The sequence below is a fragment of the Pongo abelii genome, chromosome X, assembly GCF_028885655.2.
Source record: "Pongo abelii isolate AG06213 chromosome X, NHGRI_mPonAbe1-v2.0_pri, whole genome shotgun sequence".
Lineage (NCBI taxonomy): Eukaryota > Metazoa > Chordata > Mammalia > Primates > Hominidae > Pongo > Pongo abelii.
In genome coordinates, this window is record NC_072008.2 from 86043753 (window position 1) to 86058603 (window position 14851).

At 40.4% G+C, this 14851-nt stretch overlaps 1 protein-coding gene across 3 annotated transcripts in view; it reads right to left on the reverse strand.

The window, feature by feature from the left end:
- BRWD3 (bromodomain and WD repeat domain containing 3) overlaps window positions 1-6773 on the reverse strand; it is a 132218-nt gene extending 125445 nt beyond the window's left edge. For 2 of the 3 annotated variants that reach the window (XM_054544773.1, XM_024240891.2), the window contains exons 1-4: window positions 6215-6773; window positions 6021-6079; window positions 5788-5817; window positions 5315-5374 (exon numbers count right to left, since the gene is read on the reverse strand). In XM_054544773.1, coding sequence (XP_054400748.1) covers window positions 5315-5374; window positions 5788-5817; window positions 6021-6079; window positions 6215-6245 — 180 coding nt within the window. In that variant the 5' untranslated portion in view covers window positions 6246-6773. Of the gene's footprint in view, window positions 1-5314; window positions 5375-5787; window positions 5818-6020; window positions 6080-6214 lie in introns of those variants that run through there. The other variant, XM_054544774.1, reaches the window with a different exon arrangement.
- Between the last annotated feature and the right edge of the window lie 8078 nt (window positions 6774-14851).

A 14851-nucleotide genomic window follows, 5' to 3' on the forward strand; every position in this document is an offset into this window, starting at 1 on the left:
CATCTCTAAATTATGACACAAACACTAAACTACCTTTTTAGAATACCATTTTGCTGCCTACCAAAAGGAAAGTGTTTATTAATCAATCAGTAATCAACATCAGTAGTAAAACAAAAACTAAAGCACAGGAACTAAAACTAATATTCAAATGTGACAAAGATGCTCAGGACAAAATTTCATTAAGGCAAATTCACTGAATCCAAAGTATTAGTCCCTAACACCAGCTCTCTTCACTTTCACAATATCTCATTTGTACTGAGATACCAGTTATCCTAAGATTAATGATAAATCTCCAAAAGGATTTTAAATCATTGAAAGTACATTCCTTAGAGCCCATATGTGGGGAAAAAAATGCCAAGGATCAATCTAGACAAATCGCTAAAGCCAACATATTTCAGAGAGCACGTGGTGGCTCAAGCAAGTCAGTAGTCAGGAGTAGTCAGGAATACTGATTTCCAGATATTGACCTCTCTCTGTCATAATACCTATCAGTTAGCATTATATGCACAATACACTGCACTGGGGTTGAGCAGAGCATGCTTTTTGATATCCCATGATGCATCCTGTTCTTCCTAACTATGGCTATGTCCACATGGCAGTTAATAAATCAAACATGCTTAAACTGCTTCCACACTTAGAGATGCAATAACTATGCTACCAGCACTCAAAGATCATTCTGCTGTTCTAATTGACAATTTAAGCTATTATTAGTAATTGGAGAACAACAGCTGGTTAAGAAAAGAATACAGGTATGTCTGGAATTTAAATACAGTGTTTTAAAGTAGTTGGTGAGGATCAAATGAGATAATGTGAAAACACTTTTAAACTTGAATGTGTTATATGCAGATGCAAGTTCTTATAACAACATATAATCATAGATGTATGTATATTTTTAAGGACAATAACAAACATAATCTTTATAAAAGTTTTTCATAAAAAACATAAAATTACTTCTAGTATTTTGCATATAAAATGAGGGTAATACAATCTATGTCATTCCAAATGTAAGCACTAACTGGTGCTTTCAGTTTTATAGATGAAAATGCAAAATAAATGTAAAACTATATACCACATCTAAACATATTTATAACTTTGGTTCAGTCTTTTTTTTTTGAGACAGAGTCTCAGTCACCCAGGCTGAAGTGCAGTGGTGCGATTCCAGCTCACTGCAACCTCTGCTTCCAGGGCTCAAGCAATTCTCATGCCTCAGCCTCCTGAGTAGCTGGAATTACAGGCATGAGCTACCACACCCAGCTAATGTTTGTATTTTTAATAGAAACGGGTTTTTGCCATGTTGGCCAGGCTGGTCTTGAACTCCTGACCTCAAGTGATCTGCCTGCCTCAGCCTCTCAAAGTGCTGGGATTACAGGCATGAGCCACCACACTGGGCCCTGGTTCAGTCTTATGATAGGAGACTCCTAAAAATGATTTAAAAATCTTAAAATGTGGTTTTTAAAAAGTTTCCAAATCACCATTTCAATATATAAAACTTATAGATTAACAAGAACTGTTCATTTAAACACACACAACCTTGATTACTCTGTTGTCCCCAATAAAGCTCCAAGGAGGAAGCAATAAATTAGCCAACAACTCAATAGGGTCACCACAAATGAAAGGACATCTGTATTATTTAAATTATCTACCTTAAGATGAATTGCAAGAAGCAAATCTAATTCTATTATGTGGTCAGTAACAGCCAACTAGGAAGCAGAAAATAAAGTGCCTAGATGAAAATTCAGAAACAATCACTTCAAAATTTTCCCTCTATCATTACTTAAAATTCTGGAAAATTTAGAGTGTTATATTTTAAATGCCATATTCAAAAACCTTACAGTTCAACATAAACTGACCAAGAAGCTTCATGTACAGATTCTTTTTTAAATGACATTTCAGATCAGGATACGTCAATACTTAACTGCCAGCAGCTTTAAAAAAAAAGCACCTTCCCTTGTGTTCAAAATTACAAGTAAAACACTAAACACTAAATCAGATGACCGTTTCAGAAAACAGAAGGGAAGGATTTCATTACTACTACTAACAGTAGTAATGTTAAAGAAATTCAGTTTATCATTACCTTAATATTATTGATAAATTAAGCATTAATGACAATCAGTTCAAATGAAAGTATACATATGAACAAAAAGGCAGGATTTTCGTCTCATATATGCAGTATACGTGGCCATGCAACCCCTATTTACTATGTTGATATCCTAGTTAACACTTCGTTGTACATTTGTACTCTTTCCTTTTCATACCCCAATACACCTTAAGTTTGTAATACTGCTATATAATGTAATATTCCAGATAAATCAAGATGATACTATTTATTAATACTTTGCCCTAAATTTCAATCCAAAACATGCAGCTAAATCAAAGACCACACTTTATAAATCCATCATTCCAATGACAATTTAAAAAATACCTACCCCAGGCCGGGCGCGGTGGCTCACGCCTGTAATCCCAGCACTTTGGGAGGCCGAGGTTTACGGATCACGAGGTCAAGAAATCGAGACCATCCTGGCCAACATGGCGAAACCCTGTCTCTACTAAAAAATACAAAAATTAGCTGGGCGTGGTGGCGCGTGCCTGTAGTCCCAGCTACTTGGGAGGCTGAAGCAGGAGAATCGCTTGAACCTGGGAGGCGGAGGTTGCAGTGAGCCAAGATCCCGCCACTGCACTCCAGCCTGGCAATAGAGCAAGACTCCGTCTCAAAAAAAAACAAAAAAAACAAAAACACCTACCCCAAGAAAAAGTATCCCATCTCTTCTACAATGCAGCCACTCAAAATCAGGTCATATGTGAAATAATTGCAATCAACAATATTACTGACAATTCTAGCAATCAAACCAACACCGCACATTCACTTCTCAGCCACTACACTTCTGTTCAAATTATCACTCAACCCTGCTCATCTTCTCTTACAAAGAAGTCCATAGGTAGAGAACAGAAATGTAAAAGAAAACCACAGTATCTAAACTATAATGTTCAAACAACAGAAGACTCTGTGTACATAAAAAAATCGAAAATATAAAAACAGAAAAGAATATTTAAAAGATACGATAAAATTGAGTATATGTAACAATTAACAATTTTTTTTAATTCCTTAAAGGTTAAGCCTCACTAGTAATGAAAACAAAGAGCTACCTAAGTCAACCAGGAGCAATTGACATCTATTAAATATTAAAGAAACCGAATGATTTAAAGCTATTAAAAAACTCACTCTAAATACCTAGATGATGACATTATAAATTAGTACAATCTTCTGGACAGCAAACAATATATGACAAGAGCTATAAAACTCATGAGACCCTTTGACCTGGTAACTCCACTTTAGGGAATAAAGTCCAGGAAAATAACTGGGGGCAGAAGGGATGGGGAGAAAGTAAAAAGCAGAAAAAGACCACCTAACTATGCAAAGTTATTAGCAAAAATCTGGAAGTAGCTCAAATGCTCAACTGGAAGCTTGGTTCAAATCATATCGTACCTTAAATACAACTGAATTTTTTCTTACCATTAAAATAATGATGACTATTCAAATACACAAGTACATTTTTAAATGTTAAGAAAAATATGAAGCATAAAATGGACACTGATCACAATTATGTAAAAGTATGTCTTTATAATATGAGGAAAAGTCTAGTAAACTGGGTTGTTGGGGTTTTTTTGGTGAGGAGACTATTTTTTAATTACTTTGATTTTCATTTCCTTTTTATCACTGTCAAGTTAGTTTCAAAAAAGCTTTTTCCTTTTAATCTCCTTTGCCACTTGCTTAAAATAACACATATAGGCTGTGAGAGGGACAAATGGAAAGGAAAACATTTTCAATACACCTCAGTATTAAAACTATATATAAAAACCTGTATCAGTCATTAAGTGTTAAAACATATTAGTAGGCACTGTTGTTTTTGCCTCTTTTAGGGGGAGGGAAAGACTTAAGTCCAACAGAAAGACTGACTACAAATTAACCTGGCAGTACATGAAGTTTTTCAAAACTAATTTTTCTCCATCTGAGAAATTGTTACTATTAATAATACAGATGGTCAAGTTTACCCTTATCACAATTATACCATTTTCTGTGATTTGCAAAATATAAGAAAACTATACAGTCGGTAGACTTGATAATAATAATGTGGCCTCACTGTTGTAAGATAATACAAACAAAAATAACAAAATGAACACTGAAGCAATTTAAATATAGTCTTATTGCAAGCAAATTTTAAATCATTTATATTTAGAGTCTACCATACACCGCCAACTTTCTTTAACTTTGTCCGATTTTCCTCCACTTGGATCTTATTTGAAGGAAAGATAGCTGAATTTAGATTTTAGTAACATCATTCCTTTCTCCTTTCACTACCCTCCAATGCACTGTGGCAGCAGCTAACACAAGGGAACCTCCCCCGCAAAATAAAAAGGATCACCTGTTTTTGTGTGTCAATGCTGAACACAAGGTACATTTATACTATGAAGTATATTTGCAGGAGAAACAACACAGACCAATGCCTTTGGTCCTTCACTAAAGTATATTCCATTTTTAAATATGTCCATTGTTGTCTCCTTGTAAACCCAAAATCGTGTTTCACCAATTCTCAAAAAGTGATAACTCAGTTTCTATTTAGTGAAAACGGGTCTATGCAAATGCGACTTAACTGATGATTGAATGAGCTTATAAAATCAGAGATACGTAACGATTATGCTTTTACTCAGTAGACCATTACCTAACCGGCAAAATTTGAAATTGGCTTGACGCTCCTTATTATTTTTAATTACGTCGTTTTTCCTAATCCCTGGTCCGTCAATTCCCCTCCAGAGCCCCTTCCTCCCACGCCTCCCCCCTGCCCCCCCGCCCCCCCAAAAAAAGACCAAGCCTGGCCTTAGTTCCCGTATTTCAGGCCAGGACCAACCAGAAACCAGTTTTCTTCCACTAATCCGGAACTCCGGGCTGTTACCAACGCTGTCATTGGCCAGCGTCAGACCTTAGTACGTGCCCCAAGATAACCCCTTGGTTTCTCTCCCTTTTCCGCCTACAATGGGCCTTCCCCAATGTTTGTAACATATTCATAATCCACAACACGGCACCTCTGATAATCAACTCACATTCTTCAAAGTTTTCGGGTGGAAACAAGCAGGGCCAAGGGGAGGGCAAGGTACCCTTTTTCCGACTAGCAGGGATGGGGGAAGGGGCAGTCGTTCTTTGGCTCTGCACCGAGCTCTAGAACCTCGTCGGCTGAGAGGTGGGGGACGGGTTGGGGGTACAAGGTGGGGAGGGAGTGGTGAAAGAGTTAGGTTAAGTTGAAATGAAAACTTTACTCACCAGATCCTCGAAGCTTCTTCGGTGCTCTTTCCCCTCCCAATCTAAGCGGCGCGGAATCAGCTGGGGGCCGGACGAAAAGAAAGGGGGAAGCAGAGGCAAATGATGAAGGAAAAGCCTCCGCTCCCCATCAACTGGACCCAACCTGTGTCCCAGTCCTCAACACTTTACCGTCTTTATTTCTCTCGGCCTGATAGCTATTGGCTCAGAGCTAGACGAGTATATGGGGGAGGGAAGGGGGGTCGAGGAGAAGGAAATCCTGAAAAACTGCCTCCCACAAGCATAAAGCGGGGACGAGTTAAGACCCCAGCGTTGTCTGCCCCTTTTGAGGGAAGAAGCCAATTCACCCCGGTGACAACAGCTACGGGTACCCAGATCGAAGCCTCTATTCCAGCCCGTCTTCCGCCCCTGACTTGCCCTCCTCTTCCTCCAGTCTCACCTCAACCCTCCCCACCCTTCCCGAAGGGGCTCCGTACCTGATGCTCCTCGAGCTCCTGCACTAGCACCTGAGCAAAAGGGAAACACAGATATGAGGAGCAGCTCGGGCCATCAACCCATTCCTCCCTCCACACTTAAAGCCCAGCCGCTGACCGTTTGACTAGTCAAGGCCGGCCTTTCCCTCACCCTCAACGGAACTGCTCGTCCCGCTGCCTCGATTTCCCCACTGGGACCATTCACCACGACTCCCAGATCTCTTTCTTCCCCTTACCTGAGCGGATTTGTTGCAGGGTCCAGACTGCAAGAACCTAGCGATCAGGTAATACAGCTCTGGGGAAGAGGGGGGAAAAGAGGTTGAGAGGGAGGTAGAGAAGAGAAATAGAAGCTTTTTCAAAAGAAACTGACAGCCTTCGCGCTAAGCCCCCATTCCCTTAGCACCCCCCACCCCCCGACACAGCTACCCACCGGCTTCGATCTGGGTAGGTGCTGCCGCCATCCTTTTCCCGAGGGGGTTTGGGGGCTTCGCTCCGGAGGGGCTGGCGGGGGCGGGTGGGGGCGCTGCCTCTATTGTGGTGAAGCCCCCATGCCCGGGAGTCCCGCCGCTTCCGCCGCACTCCTCGTCCTAGTTTCGCTCTCTCTCGAATTCATCGCATCACGTTTCGACCCATAGATATTCTAGCCCAAGAGCTGAGGAGGCGGAGGAGGAAGGAGAGAGAGGAGAGGGAGAGGGAGAGAGTGAGTGAGTGAGAGAGAGAGAGAGAGAGAGGAGAGAGAGAGAGAGAGAGGAAAAAGAGAGAGAGAGAGAGAGAGAGAGAGAGAGAGAGACGCGGGGGGTGGGGGGGCGGAGAGAGAGAGAGAGAAATAGACGGAGCGAGAAGAGGGAGGAGCCGAAGTGGTGAAGAGGTGGGCGGGGGCAAAGGGGGTGGAGAGAGGGGAGGGTAAAAATGGTGATAGGGTTTTGCAGCGCTCATAGTTCCCCGCTAGAGGCACTAATACAGCAGCTGAGCCTGGACTCTCCCGGAGCCCGATGGTTGCTTAGCTACAGCTCTGGGAAGGAGGGGGAGGTGCTAACTGACGGCCGACGCTCTGGCAGCCGCCTTGGAACTCTGTGGTGGCACTCGCGTTTGCGAGCTCCGGAGTGACTTTCCCTTCCTGTAAAGGCTATCCGGCCCTTTCCGGTGGAGGACCCTTCCCCCTGGGTTGATCTTGAGGAACTTAAGAGACGGTGTTTTGACTCGACTCCTTTCCCCTTTTTCCTGCCGGCACCAAAGCGGTTTTGTTTGTTGTTTATACTCTACCCCGTGGAAAGGCGGCTAGCTGGCTAAAGTGTTTTATGCCTGGTGGAGGATAAGAGTCGCTATTTGGTCGTGACTTGTTTCTGTTTAAAATTATTATTATTTACCAAATGAAAATGTTGTACTTACCAGTCCAAAGTGCGGGGCTTATATTGTTAGAAGACCACTTAAAATGCTCCCGGATTCTGACAAATATTGCATGAGAAATTTGCAATCAGCCGTGAAGCATGTTCCCCCTTCTGAAAGTTTAACATGCCGTATCTATCCCATTCCTACAGGGTAATTTCCTATTGTGTTTTCAAATACTACTAAAGTACTTTAACCAAGAGTTTTCAATAATCTTTATGTATTAGTGCCTATCTCTATGCAAGGTATCAATAGTTTTCTACAGGTTCGGGACTACACTGTTTAATATGTAACCCCAACCCTTGGTACCGCACTGACCTTCAGTATTTGGTTGCTGAAATCTTCAGTGATGAAAGGGGTTGGTTTGATAATTGACACAGATTAGTAAACCGCTTCCTTTTCTTCCCTACTTTCCCATAACATCCTGTCCCCACCCTACTCCCTCACCTAAACCCGATGAGACCAGAAATGCATTTTAAGTTGCATGTATTATTTACATTGAAATATTCCAATTTGAAGGTTCATCTAAATTTAGGGCTATATTCTTGGGAATTGGGTTTCCTCACTCAGCTCTGCCATTGACCACAGTGGGCCTTGAATTTCTAAGTTGACATAAACTTAGCCTAGGTTGATTAGCTCTCACTTGTAATTTTTTTTTTCCTCAGAAAGCAGTAACCACAGGAGGTAATTGTGAAGTGATAGGCTTATCTTTTGTTGTTATTGCCATGGAACTTGACAAAACAAATATGAATAATTGATAAAACAAAATGATATAAAAAGATACATGAGACCTAGACAACTCATTGCAAGTAGTTTAGCAAAATACCAGACTGAATAATTTTGTAGTTCAAGTATAATGTACAGGTTGGGTATTCCTTATCCAAAGTGCTTGGGACCAGAAATGTTTTGGATTTTGGACTTTTTCAGATTTTGGAATATTTGCATATACATAATGAGATATTTCAGCTATTGGACCCAAGTCTAAATGTGAATTTCATTTGTTCCATTTATACCTTATACACATAGGCTGAAGATAATTTTACATAATATTTTAATAACTTTGTGCATGAAACAGTCTTGACTGCCTTTTGACTGTGATCCTCCACTTGAGGTCAGATGTGGAATTTTCCATTTGTGGCATCATGTTGGCACTCAAAAATTTTGGATTTTGGAGCATTTTGAATTTTGGATTTTTAGATTAGGGATGTTTGACCTGTATATAACAGTTAACACTTAACAAGCCATTATCATGTCCTCAGCACTTTTACGTGCTTACCTCATTTAATCTTTACAATGACCCTAGGAGATAGGTTCAATTGTTATTCTCATTTTACAAATGATAAAAATGACTATGAGTTTGGTCCACTCACAGCCTGTGAACTTCATTCCTCACCTGTAAAATGTGAATAATAAATAGTATTTGCCATGTCTACTTCAAGGAATTGTTATAAAATTCGTGTAAAAATGTATTTGTGTACTCTTTCAAAATTTATGTGGCAGTTATTCCGTGATCACCTCTATATCAGTCAGTTCAATCAGGAGGGAAAAAGCCCATGATCATTTGAATAAAGGAAGTTTAGGATAAATAATTATTAATGATAACATGAAATTGGAATAATGAGGGCTTAGCTAGCAAGAAGTAAACAGAACTCTAAATACTACAGATGTAGCAGGTATATAATAGTAGATATGATAGCCACTACCCCTGGCACTGAGGTAAAGCACTGTCTGCCCTTAGCTGAGATCCAGACCTTGGAGAGAACACAGCCAGTGGAGACTCACTCTATGGCAGGAAATAATTCTGTATTGCCTTACAGGCAGAACTTGCTGAAACTCCAACCTCTGGAAATTACTGGAACTCTGCATTCTAGAACTTGCTGGAAACCCACCCTCTGGAATTGGCCTGCTAGAGTGCCTGAGAAGGATGTTCATAGGGAAATGTTTCAGCAGAGGAACTTTACTACAAAAACCACAAGAGGGAGGGTGCCAGGGGAGGCGGCCTGGTGCTATTGAAACTGCAACACAGAAGCCAGCCACTGGAGAGAGCTGCACAAGCTGCAGGAACACCCTACCCAGTAAGCCGGCCAGAAGCAGGGAGCAAAACCTTTTCTCTCTGCAACATCTTTCCAGTTTCCTCTACTGGAAAAGCTTCATTGCCAGCTGACAAAAGGAAAAATACTTAAATGGATCAGATCCATTTTCACAGAGCAGTCAATAATGGTGAATTTGGAGATGATAAGCAACAAATTGATGAACTGGCACAACTTCCCTGCTACTTTCTTGATTGTAATGCGTAGATAGGGAATAGGAAAGTTATTGAAATGTATGTGTTTCCATGAAATGTGTTTATTTGTTGTTCAAGATCAATACTAATAAATGAGGACTAATGTTCTGAAGTATTTTATAACAATTAGAATCACCACTCTTAACCCTGTGGCCAAAGTCTTAAATGGACAGGGAGGAAAATGTTTATAAACTGAAGCAAAAATTGATCTACATAGAAAATAAATCTGGAATGTTTACTTGGTAGGTATACTAGTTTCCTAGGGCTGCCATAACAAGTTATTACAAACTGGGTGGCTTAAAACAACAGAAATTTGTTCTCTCACAGTTCTAGAGGCCAGAAGTCCAAAATCAAGGTGTTTGCCAAAGCCATGCTCTAGAGGAGAATCCTTTGCTTCTTCCAGCTTCTGGTGGCTCCTGGCATTCCTTGGTTTGTGAGAGCATAATTCTAATGTCCGCTTCTACCTTCATATGGCCTTCTTTCACATGATATGTCAAATCTTCCTCTCCTTTTTCTTATAAGGACACCAGTCATTGGAGTTCAGGCTCACCCTTAAGCCGGGATGATCTCATCTCCAGAACCCTAACTTAATTACATCCACAAATTATTTCTAAGTAAGATCATATTCACGAGTACTGGGGTTAGGACATGGACATCTTTTGGGAGGACACAATTCAGTCCACCAACACATTTTTATTTTACTTTGGTCTTTAAAAAGCATATTTTAAGCCAAGTTCAGTGGCTCATGCATGTAATCCCAGCACTTTGGGAGGCCAAGGCGAGCAGATCACTTGAGGCCAGGAGTTCACGACCAGTCTGGTCAACATAGCAAAACCCCATCTCTACTAAAAATACAAAAATTTGGGCCTCACGCGGTGACTCACGCCTGTAATCCCAGCACTTTGGGAGGCTGAGGCGGGCGGATCACGAGGTCAAGAGATCGAGAACATCCTGGCTAACACGGTGAAACCCCATCTCTACTCAAAATACAAAAAAATTAGCCGGGCGTGGTGGCAGGCGCCTGTAGTCCCAGCTACTCAGGAGGCTGAGGCAGGAGAATGGCATGAACCCGGGAGGCGGAGCTTGCAGTGAGGTGAGATCGCGCCACTGCACTCCAGCCTGGGCGACAGAGCAAGACTCCGTCTCAAAAAAAAAAAAAAAAAAAAATTAGCCGGATATGGTAGTGCACTCCCGTAATCCCAGCTACTCGGGAGGCTGAGGCATGCCGGGCGCGGTGGCTCACGCCTGTAATCCCAGCACTTTGGGAGGCTGAGGCGGGCGGATCACAAGGTCAGGAGATCGAGATCATCCTGGTTAACACGATGAAACCCCATCTCGACTAAAAATACAAAAAATTAGCCGGGCGTGGTGGCGGGTGCCTGTAGTCCCAGCTACTCGGGAGGCTGAGGCAGGAGAATGGCGTGAACCCGGGAGGCGGAGCTTGCAGTGAGCCTAGATGGCACCACTGCACTCCAGCCTGGGCAAGAGTGCCAGACTCGGTCTCAAAAAAAAAAAAAAAAAAAAAAGAAAGAAAGAAAAAAAGAGAATGAAGAATTGCTTCAACCCAGGAAGTGGAGGTTGCAGTGAGCCAAGATCGCACCCCTACACTCCATCCTGGGCAACAGAGTGAGACTCTGTCTCAAATTAAAAAAAAGAAAAAAATCACATTGCAATGGAATATAAATGTTAAAAACTTAATGGTTCTCCCTAAGAAGGCAGAAGAAAAGAAAAATGGTAGGAAATACTGAGATGGAAGAGCAGAAGTGTTAATAAGATTAATATAACAAACTAAGTAAATAGTTGCTTCCTTTTATTATCTCAGCTTCTTTAAAAAATTGTATAGAGTAATAATTAAAATAATGTATTCTTATGTTTAATATATTACATACATCATAATATATTAACATATTTTAACATATTGCATGGATGTAATATGAATAATAATAATGGGAAAAAAGAGACAAGATAGAGCTATAAAAGCATAGCATTTGTATACCTCAAAAGAGATAATATAAACATGAAGTATAAGGCTGAGCATGGTGCCTCATACTTGTAATCCCAGTGCTTTGGGAGGCCAAGGTGGGAGGATCGCTTGAGGCTAGAAGTTTGAGACCAGCCTAAGCAGCATAGTGAGAACCCTGTCTCTGCAAAGAAAAACAAAACAGTGAGGTGTGGTGGCATACGCCAGTAGGTCCAGCTACTCAGGAGGCCGAGGTGGGAAGATCACTTGTGCCCAGGACTTTGAGGTTGCAGTGAGCTGTGATTGCACCACTGCACTCCACCTCTGGGAAAAAGAGCAAGACCTTGTCTCTAAAAAAAATTAAATTAAATTTTTAAAAATGAAGTATATTCTGATAAGCTAAGAAGTATATGGCAAACCATAGAGCAACCACTAAGAAAATTTTTAAAATGTGAAAAAATCATCAAAAATTTTACTAAGATATATTTACTTAGTACAAAAGAAAGCAGGAAAGGAGGAATAGAACAAAAAAGACATGAGATATCAAAACCAAATTTATATAGATATAATTCCACCTACATCAATACTAACATTACATGTAAATGGATACATGCCACTTCTGTCATGACAGCATGAGGAACTTTGTGAACCAGCTCACAGTGAAACTGGTGAAAATTATATAAACAACCATCTAAAGTCTCTGGAAATGTTTCTGATGACATAAAACAAATGAAAAATCATTTATTCAAGAAAAAGCTACTAAAATTTTAAGAACAGTGAAAGTTTGTGGTAAATGAACCAAAACCCACTCTTCCAACCCTGCCTTGCAGCCCAGTGAAGAGGGGAGCTCTACTCTAGACTGAAACATCCAAAAATACAAGACTCCTTATTCCTCCTAGATCTCAGTTAGAGGGCTATCTTCCTAGGAGGAGCAGGACATAACCATTTATCATGCTTCCCCCAATTACCTGTTGCTGAGGCTAAGTTCTGGTTTAGTGTGGCCAAGAGGTGGTGGCTCCTTTTTTCCACCCAGCCCCTAACCATAGGACAAAGCTAAATCTTGGGCATTGGTGCTACTGAGCATACTGGGGCATCCATCTCCCTGACCCTGGATTGAGGAGCAGTAGATGCATTCTAAGAAAGGCAAGCTAAAGAGATTAAGGGCTATTGTCTCCTTCCTCCACCAAGCACTCAAGTTCTCAATCAGAGATATCAGAGAGAATTACGCCATTGTTCCAGTCTCCAGGACCAGAATTGTGGCTCAGAGATTCTGCCCTAAGGGAAAGGTAGGCCTTAGAAGAGAGAGCTCTGAATCTCTCCCTAAAATAACTGACTTTATTTGCAACTGAGTGTGGAAAAATTCAAGCCTAAGGGTGCTCTCAAGAACAAAGAAGGTTATGGTAAAAGAAAATTGGGGGAAATTGGTAAACTTATTAAAATTATAGGCTAAACTGTAGGCCAACCAGTTTGCTGGAGAGAAAACAGAGGCAAAGGGCAGCAAAAAAGTCCTCCAAGAGTCAGAGCAAGTCTTAAACACTAACCTAAGAAAATATTCCTACTAAGGTGCCCAAATTTGATTGGATTAATCTGTGAAGCAATTTATGCCCCAGGGTGTTGTCGAAAACAAAAGAGCAATCAGCAGGTAATTAGCGTGATTTAAGAGCTGGCTGTGGTCAGGGAAAGAGGCAGTTAAAGGGAGCCCTGCCAAAATCAGTGTTATCCCAGGGTGATTATGTGCCTACCCAAGGCTGTACCCCCTGAGGAACAACATCAGCAGTTTCACAAAATGAAGTTAACAAGCACACAAAAATAATAAGACCTGGAGTGGGAAGAACAAGTACCCAAGGTTGATACAATATATTATCTAAAATAACCTAGTTTCTAACAAAAAATTATGAGGCATGCAAATAAACAGGACAGTATAAACTATACACTATACAGCAATACCAAAAGAGCAGGCAACAGAAACTACCTATGAAAATTACCAGATGTTAGATTTAGTAGACAAAGTGTTCAAAGTAACCATGATAAATATATTTGAAGGACTAAAGGAAACTATTATTAAAGAAATGAAAGAAGGTATGATGTCAATGTCAAATCAAACAGAATATAAATAAAAAGAGAGGAAATATTTTTAAAAACGAAATAGAGATTCTGGTGTTCAAAAGAACAATAATTGAAATGAAAAACTCACTAGAGGGCACAAGAGTCCATTTGAACTGGGAGAATAAAGAATTAACAAACTTGATAACAGATTAATAGAGCATATTAACTCTAAAGAGCAGAGAAAACAAGAATGAAGAAAAATGAAGATGGCCTCAGAGAATTATGGGACATTATATGCACCAACATATGTGTAAGGGGACTATTAGAAGGAAAGAATGAGAAGGAAGCAGAAAAAAATAAAGAAATAATGGCTAAAAACTTCCCAATATATTGAAAAACATTAATCAACACATGCAGAAAGCTCAATGAACTGCAAGTAAGATAAATGCAGAGATCCACAAGCTGACATATTATAATAAAAATGCTAGAAGACAAAGAGAAAATCTTGAAAGCAGCAAGAGAAAAATGACTCATCACTTACAAATCTACAAAGGAAGATTAAAAGCTGACTTCTCACCAGAAACAATGGAGGCCAGAATGCAGTGTGATAACATACTCAATGTGCCCAATGAAAACATTCATTAAACAAAAGTCATATATTCAGCAAAGCTAACTTTAAAATTGAAGGTAAAATAAACTTTTCTAGATAAAGTGAGAAAAATTTGTTTCTAGCAGACCTACATTACAAGAAATACCAAAGAGAGTTATTTAAGCTGAAAGCAACTGAATCCAGAAAGTAATTCAAATCCACACGAAAAACAAAGAGCAATGGTAAAGATAGTTATGTAATTATAAAAAGCAATGTAAATGCATATTTATTCTCCTTTCTTAAATTATTTAGAAAACAATTTTATGAAACAATGTGTATGTAATGCATGGTTCACCCTGTAACATATAGAAATATTATGTATCTGCCAATAACAGCAAAAAGAAGATGGATTGGAACAAAGCCGTATTGGGGTATGGAAGTAATTCCAGATGGCACCTTAAATCCACAGGAACAGATGCAGAGAACAAGAAATGATAAATAGGATTAACATAACAAGGCCAGATATGGTGGTTCACACCTGTAATCCCAGCACTTTGGGAGGCCAAGGTGGGCAGCTCATCTGAGGTCAAGAGTTCGACAACAGCCTGGCCAACATGGTGAAACCCTGCCTCTACTAAAAATAAAAATAAAAAAATTAGCCAGGCATGGTGGCACGCACCTGTAGTCCCAGCTACTCGGGAGGCTCAGGCAGAAGAATGGGTTGAACCCAGGAGGCGGAGGCTGCAGTGAGCCAAGATCACATTGCGCCACTGCACTCCAGCCTGGGTGACACAGTGAGACT